Source organism: Elephantulus edwardii, unplaced genomic scaffold (genome assembly GCF_000299155.1).
Source record: "Elephantulus edwardii isolate Elephantulus edwardi_28Jun2011 unplaced genomic scaffold, EleEdw1.0 scaffold00186, whole genome shotgun sequence".
Classification (NCBI taxonomy): domain Eukaryota; kingdom Metazoa; phylum Chordata; class Mammalia; order Macroscelidea; family Macroscelididae; genus Elephantulus; species Elephantulus edwardii.
The window spans coordinates 3,198,417-3,206,768 of record NW_006399936.1 but is presented as its reverse complement, the minus strand read 5'-3'; the positions used below and the strand labels follow the sequence as shown (position 1 = coordinate 3,206,768).

Genomic DNA, 8,352 nt, shown 5'->3' with positions numbered 1-8,352 from the left:
CCGACGGGGGGACAGTGGCCCTGGACGGCAGACAGCAAGTCCCGACCCCTGATGGAACTGCTTTCCACCCAGCACCTGCCTCCTCCACCCACAGCCCTTGGTGTGGGCCAGCCAGGACCACCAGGGCTGGACAGAAGCCACCTTGGGGCTGAGGGACTCAGAGACATGGCCTGTCAGCTCTGTCCCGAGTGGATCCAGGACAGTAAGGCGGACACAGAGGCCTCCCATCCGGCTCGGTGGTGTCTCCACCTCAAACCACAGTCCCAGCTGCTTGCCAGTTCTGTGTCCCGCCCAGGCCCAGTCATGAAGGAGGGCGCTCAGGGAGGGCTCTGTTGGCCTGACACAGGCCAACGCAGGGCCATGACCCCCTAAGGAGAGCCGTGAGCCAGGCTGGGTTCCCCCAGAGCTGGGCCCCTCTGGTGGGCTTAGGGTCTCTCGCTGTAGTGCTGTGGGCCCTGCTACCATGGCCAGCGTGCAGAAAGCTGGCAAGTCCCCCCAAGAGAGCACACACAGCACGGAGAGAGACACAAAGTGGGCTCTTGCCCACCGGAACCTGGTCCTGCGGGCCCCACACTCCCAGCCCCAGGCCCCTTGCTCCAGCCCAGCTGGCAGACACCCAGGCTGCCTGCCTTCTGCGCCTACCCCAGTGCTCTGTCCTCACTCCTTCTCTTCCACCCCGTTCCCAGCACCCTCAGCTGCAAGGGGCGCAGACTGCATCTATTTCCATCTATGTAACAAGCACAGATCAGGGACCTAATTGGTTTCCCAGTGGTGGGTAATTTCTCATTCCCAATATTAATCCGTTGTTTTCCTGGCGCCCGGCCCAGCCCGCCGCAGCCCTGTGCAGGGATGTGTGTTCCTATGCAACCCGGAGCCCCAGCAAACACTTTACGAGCTTTGCAGCTTCCAGTGTGAGCAGCTATGCAAATGTGCTTTTCCTGGGAGCTCAGGGCTGACGCAGAGATAAGGAATTGCACCTCCCAGAGGAGAGCTGTCTGGTTTCTGTGGCTTCCAAGCCCCCAGCCCCTCTGCTCACCTCCCAGGTGTGGCAGGCACCCCTGACTGCTTCCCTGGCAAAGCTAGGGCCAGCTGACCACCTCTGCAAACCAGTGCTGGTGCTTTAAAGGAACCCAGCGCCCGCCTGAGGCACCAGGAGGGTCGGATTTGCCAGGGAGCGTGCACAAACACTACACGCACACACTCACTCTGGAGTTGGAGCTGACGTTTATCATAATTGTATGTACTGTGCAATTTAGGAAGGGGGAAACTGTACGAGCATTAACTCTAAAATAAATTTCTATTTTTTTTCTTTTGCAAAATCAATAAAAGATGTTATTAAGAATGCCGTCTTCAGCTCCAGATTTGGGGTGAGAAGGAAGGGAACACTTACTTCCTCTGATAACTGAGTCCTTGACTGCTTGCTGGGGCTGGCGGGGCGGCAGGCCTATTCAGAGCCTCATTCTCCCCTCGGTAAATGGGACAGTGACTCAACCTGCCTCCATGGCCAGAGTCCCCTCACCATGTCAGACAGAGAGCAGCCAGTCCACAGAGAGGGGTGGGCACATGTCACTCTCCAGCGCCGACCCACTGAAGCCACTAGCAGCCGTGTGAGGGAGGCTTCACTGTCTGCCACATTTGACAGAGAGAGGCAGAGGAACTGGCTGAGGAGTTTACACCCAGCTCTGAAAGGTCTAGTGCACAGATCCTGAGAGGACACATCCCGTGGGAAAGCACGTCCCATGGGGGGACAAGAGGGAAAGGCCCGTGGGGGGACAGTGGGGCATATCCCATTGTAGGACAGTAGGGCACGTCCTATGGGGGGCCAGCAGGACATGTCCTGCAGGACAGTGGGGCACATCCCATGGGGGGACAGTGGGTCATGCCCTGTGGGAGGACACGGTCTGTGGGCTTGGGTTCTCAGTTTTTCTCCCCCTGTTTTAAATCCTGGATTCCCAGCTCCAGATGCCCCCCCCCCACGCCCTGCTGCCTTCCAAGAGCTTGTTGGCATCTCTTGGCTGTGGACAAAGCTGCCTTCAGGTGGCAGGCAGGGTACCCTCCAGTGAGTTTTCAGAGGCTGTGAATCTCTCGGGGATTCACCCTCCTGTGGGGAGCTGGTGGAGTTGAACGACGCGTCTTTGCGGTGACAGCACCACTCCTTAGTTACCTTCATTCAAATATCAGAGTCCATGTTCAAGTTCACAAGACAAGGAGACTGGACCAGGAGCCCCGTCCCAGCAGCCTTCAGTGTTGCCCCCAGGCCTGCATCCGCACTTTGCGTCCGCCTCTGAGCATTTGAATTTGACGACAGACATACAGCACCTGCAGAGGGGCGTCCTCCTGCCCGTAGGGCGTCTGACTGCTCACACCTGTCTATTTCTCCATCTGGAGCAGCTCTGACCCTACAGCCACCATGACAGTTTCCAGTTCCTTCTGGAAAAGCGCTCCCAAGATCCTTTTGGGAAGGACAGTCTTATTTTGTAACAGTCATGAAAATGGGGGATTTTGCCCCTGCTTATTAAGTGAGGGGCAGCTGCCTGGTTCCTAGTCATGTGAATGGGTCACTGCTTAGCTTGTGTCCCCTGAAAAGCCACAGTGGCTGTCAGGTGGGGCTGCTGGAGACACCCCGGAGCTTCTAGAACCCTCTTCACAGATACAGATGTACAAGCAGAAGCTTCGGTAGCAAAAAAGAGGGATCTAAGGCTTTGGGGCTGAAGGTAGTGTTACCTGCCTCCCACCAGCTTCACCCGATGCCGCCAGACCCGTGCAGTCGACCCCTTACTCCTCACTCTCCGCATCCCCCGCCCCCAGCTGCCCACCCCAGGCCTCTGCCCTCAGCCAAGCAGAGAGCCAGCCGCAGTGAACCTGGTGGGCAGCATCCCAGGCCAGGCCGACTGTCTGTCAGGCAGTCAGTGTGTCAGTCAGTCTCGCTTTGAGGAGTCTCCCGATGCCCGAGGTCCCTCAGTGGGCTCAGTCTCCCCTCTATCCTGGACAGCCCAGGCCTCACCCATGAGTGGACAAGCGGAGCCACAGTCCAGCCATGCCATTCACCATGTGTGCACCGCCCCATGCTCCCAGGACAGGGAGGGGAGCTGGACTCCAGCCCCAGCCGGCTGGGTGCTCCCGGCTTCTGTTCACCCACTCAGGGTGCCTTTTCCTGGTTTCCACCCAGGTACCCTATGGCCTCCAGTCTCCTTCCTGTCCCATCAGAGCCCCAAGCAGGTGAAAGGGCAGCCTAGCGGGGCCTCCCTGCGTCACCCATCTCCATCCACCTCCACTCGCAGACGTTCCTTCTCTCCATCCCCAGGGCCAACTTGGCGGGACCCCCACCATCTCCCCTCCCCACTCCCTTTCTCCAAAGCCCTCCCCGCACACAGCTAGGACCATTCAGAATGCAGGTACATCAACCTCTGAACACCCTTCGATAAGGGTTCCTACTGATACGAAAACTGTGACTCCCTCAATGCCTCCAACATTCCTACAGAGCCCCCACAACCAACCCCAGGGCCTTTGCACATGCCCTCTTCCCACACTGCACACAGCTCCCAGCCCTGCTGCCAGGCCCCGCCCCCAGCACAGCCCTCCTTGACTCCTCTGGTCCAGATCATCTCACCTCATCTTGACAGCACCCTTCACCATTCAAAGTCATGCTTGTTACGATTATCAGAGTAATCCGTGTCCTCCACCGGAGTACATGCTCCACGGAGGTGACTACTGTCTCGTTCACCTCAGCAGCTACAGGTCTCCTCTCAGGGCCTGGTACGTGGGTGTCCTTTAGAAAACACTTCTCGAGTGAATGTATTTCAAAGCACTCATGGGGTAGTGTCAGGACTTGAACCCAGGTCCTGTGAGCTCCACGGCCCCAGGCACTGCTTTCCATCCTCTCTTCATGCCCAGCAAGGGATCAGCCTCCTTGCAGCAGTCCCCCTTCCCAAGCGAGGAGACTCCCCCGGCAGGCGGGCTCAGGCCTGGCTGCAGCAGAGGAGCCCATGAATCAAGCTGACATTTCCATTACAACAGGGAGATGAGCGTGCGGCCAGGCTGGACCCGGCTCTGTGTGGGCTCCGGGATGACGGCCCATCACAGCCCCCCCCACCCCACTGAGGGACACCGGCCAGTTAGGTACTAAGGTCTGCACCTACACATCCGCCCCTCTGCCGAGGGAGGTCTCTGACCCCCAGGACTCCGCACTAAGCCGCTGCACACACAGGTGAGGTTGCAGGCCTGGGGCTGATTCACAGCAGCACCTGTGTGATACGCATGCGAGCACGGCCCATCCGTGCACCCATGTGCGCAGGACACACACGTGGGCAGGTGACGTCAGCATGCATGCAGTCATTCAGGGCCAGGTGTGCACGAGGACAGGTGTGCAGTGAGGCTCACGTAAGCAGGTGGCGTAGACACGTGGGGAGGCCTGCACATGCGTGTACCGGTACCGGGCCTGGTGTGGGTGAATGCACTGTTTGTGCAGGTGGGTACAGACATATGCACTAAGCTCATGCATATACAGAGAGAGAGTGTGTGTGTGTGTGTGTGTGTGTGTGTGTGTGTGTGTGTGTGTACGTACGTACGTGCACGTCTGGCTCCCAGCAGAATGCACGTTCCCCCAAGCTCAGGCCTCCTAGGAGAAGGGGGTGGAGTGCCCAAGGCAGAGAGCAAAATGTGAACTGGGTCTGATCAATGCTCGGGTGTTGAAACTGGAAGGCACACGCCCAGAGCCAACAGCCACGGCCACACTGGGCAGAGGATGGCCTTCGAGCACAGGAGCTGTTGGGAAGGGCTGGGAAAGAGGCCTTACATTCTCACTGCATCCCGGTGGGCTCGCCCGGCTCCCACTGCCTGCCCACCACACAGTGCCCCCCACCACAGTGCCCCCCACCGCGCAGTGCCCCCCACCACACAAGCCACCCATTGATGGGGGTGCTCGCTACCTGCCTGCAGGTGAGCCTCAGTGACCAACTTTGCAATTTGACAAGAGGTCCCTAGCGTCCTCTACCCAGCACCCAGCAGGCAGGGACCGGAGGACCTGCAGTCGGAGTGACTGACCCCTGGGACTTGGCAGATGGCAATGACCACTTGACTTGAGTATGCACTGTCCACACTCATCACTCTCTACTTGCACAATTATTTATTGAATGCTTTACTTGAAGCAGACTCTTCTTTTTACGTGAAATGCCCATTTTGGTTTCATCCTAAGCAGTAATGTCTGTGAAGTCGTGGCACGGAGGTGCCCGTTACACAGTTTGGGGTTTTGTTGCTAATACATGTTTACATAAACACAACTATTAAAATAGATAGAAATGTTGCCCATGTGCCGACTGAAAGCCTCTCTCAGACCTCCGGTAGACCACGAGCCAGCAGCAGAAAGACCCTGGTGAGAAAAGCCAGTCCCCGGGCGCCTGGTGCCCAGGCCAGACTCGAACTCCCTCCAGCCCAGAGGCTAACACCAGACACTCCCCTGGCATTCAAGGTCTTTGCTGTTTGGCCCCTGTCTCTCTTCAGAGCCCGTTTACCACCCAACCCAGCAGGTACTCAAGTATTTACTGAAGGAGTAAGAAGTGGATTTCTGAACCATGCCTGTCTGTGGTGAGCCAATGCACGCATGCACAGGTGAATTAATGAATACATGACACACGCCTCGGGATCCCCCAGGCACCCGAGGCTCCAGGCCTCCCCATCCTCTCCCGGCCTCCCGCTGCTGACCGCTGCCGGAGTCTCCACACCAGTCTCTCTCCACCCTCTCCTGAACCTGCCCGCATGCTCCCATCCCTGACCGGGCCCTTTCTTAGACCAGACCACTCCTCTAACTTGGGGTACAGTAAGAATGGAGCAGGGTCCTGCCTCCCCACATTTATCTCTGCTATAGTAATCACCCCAACATGCAGCCCTGGCCACACTCTCTTTGGCTGCTGTTGTTGTTATGTGCCGTCGAGTCGCTTGAAAAATAAAATCTGCTCCCAGACAGAATCCCAGACTCCTCACGGCCCACCTCTCCTTCCTGGTTCCTGCAGTCCCATTCTCAGCACTCCTGTCCCCTTGTCTTTATAGCCTTCCCTCTGGACCTCCCATATGGACCATGGGAAAGTCCCTAGAATGGTCTGGAAGTTCCCCGCAAGCCCGTGCTTACCCGCGTGTGACCCCAGACAACCTTCGTATCCCAGCGTAAATGTAATCTCCCAAAGAATCCTCCAGAGCGCCCCACTCTCAGCCCCTGCATCCACTCCCTTTGGCCAACAACCTTAGCTTCCCCTCCTCACAGCACAACAGCAAACACAAAGCGCTGACTCTGCCAGGCCTTTCGTGTCACCCTCACAACTCGAGGAGGGAGGGATGATGATGGTGAATGTCATTTAATGGAGGAGGAAACGGAGGCACCGAGAGGTCAAAGAACTCGCCCAAAGTCACAAGTAGAGGAGCTGCGGCCTGAGCCCGAGAGTCCTCCGCAGAGCCACGCACCACAGCACGGCCCTTGCCCGCTGCGGGTGTCCGAGGGTCTGTCCTCACATCTGGGAGCTCTGGAGCTCAGACAGCCTCGCACGAGCTCTATCTCAGGTCCCTGCCGCAGGAGGAGCACACAGTAGGAGCACACAGTAGGAGCACAGTCATAAAAGGGGTGGATACACGGATACATGGAGGAAGGCTGCCTAATAAGTGATGCTCGGAAGGACTGATGGATGTCTGATGCAAGGTTGGCAAATAATGGATAGCACTGTTTGGATGGATGATGGACGGAGGAAGATGAAGGATGGCTGGATGGCGAGATGATGAGAAAGGATGGCTGGCTGATGGGTGGGTGGAAGGATGGATGGGAGCATGATGGGTTGATGGATGGTGACGGGTGGGTGGGGGATGGATGAAGACTGGCTGGGTGGTGGGTGAATGGATGATGGATGGACAGGTAGATGATGGCTGTAGATTTATGGATGAATGAGAAGAAAGGGCTCTGCTTGAGGGAAACCTTTAGAGATACTTCTGGGAAGAGATCTGTTTGGAGAGATTACTGGAGTTGGAGTCAATTTTGGTTCAAACTTGAGCTCTGACATTTGCTAGTTCTGTGAACTTGGGCAAGTTCCTTCACCTCTGTGACCTGAAATGTCTTCATCTTCATGACAGGGAGTATTTCTCCAGACGTCTAAGGCCTAGAATTTTATGGAAAGGTGACCCTGGACTCAGGACTAAGGGTCCCCTATGGGAGTCAGGGCATTGCTAAGCTTTCCAGAGAAATGTGGTTCCGCTAACTCCCCAGTTTGGGGCTTGAGTTCAGGGGCCCAGCTCTGGACCACCCGCAATGCCTGCTTGTCTGGCCTCTGCTCTCTGGAGCCCAAGGCAGCCCTGCCAGTCTCTCTCTGTACTTCTCCTCAGCCCAGTTGCTAGGCTCCCTTCCAGCCACACCCTCGGTGCCTGTTCCTCAGCTCAGCACCCTCAGGACTGATGAACACACAAGTGGGGTAACAGGCAGCCCCAAGAGCAACTGGCCTTCACACACAGCAACCAGGCAGGTCAACATGTATTTATTGAGCCCCTGCTGTGTGTCTACCATGTGACCTCCACCTTAGAGCCAGCGCAGCTGTCCCCGCCCCCCTACAAGCTTTGCAACCTCTGGGCACCTTCTGGGTTCCCTGGCTGGCTTCTGGGCACCCAGGCATTCAGTAGCTGGTGTCAATGTTGTTCCTGGTACCAGCCACCCCCTGCAGGCCTGTGGTGATGACAAGAGTTAGGGGTCGCTGTCCCAAAGTAGCCATGTGCAGCACTGTATGTCCCCTCACCCCAGGGCTCTGAGGCCCAGGCTGCCTCGGGAAGGCCAGGCCTGGTGTCTTCCGAGAAGGCTGGCTGAGCTCATAGCACACAGGTCAGACTCCTGGTGGTGCCAGACTGGTGGGCTTGGGGCAGGAGGGTGGTGCCGGCTGTAGCCTGAGGTCCAGGGCCAAGGTGGGGTCTCCGTCACACCCAGTGCCCAAGGACCCAGCACTGGCGGTTCAGCTCTGGTGCTTCCTGTGCAGAAGTCCGGGGCCAGGAGTCCCCCATGTGTAGCTGGTGTCCTGCCAAGAGAAAAAGCAGTCAGCACTGCAACCACAGCGTTTCAACTGCACACCATCCATCCACCATCCCACCCCTCCATCAACACACCATCCACCCATCATCCCACTTTCCGTCACCACACTGTCCTCCCACCATCCCACCCCTCTGTCAGCACACCATCCATCCATCACCCCACCCTCCGTCAGCACACCATCCACCCATCATCCCACCCTCTGTCAGCACACCATCCACCCATCATCCCACCTTTCCGTCACCACACTATCCTCCCACCATCCCACCCATCATCCCTCCCCTCCGTCAGCTCACCATCACCCA

At 57.5% G+C, this 8,352-nt stretch overlaps 1 protein-coding gene across 1 annotated transcript in view; it reads right to left on the bottom strand.

Moving 5' to 3' along the window:
- Positions 1 to 7,938: 7,938 nt before the first annotated feature.
- GSG1L (GSG1-like) overlaps positions 7,939 to 8,352 on the bottom strand; it is a 261,256-nt gene continuing 260,842 nt past the window's right edge. The window contains exon 7 of the mRNA XM_006896574.1: positions 7,939 to 8,036. Within this exon, the coding sequence (XP_006896636.1) occupies positions 7,939 to 8,036 (98 nt within the window). The remainder of the gene's footprint in view (positions 8,037 to 8,352) is intronic.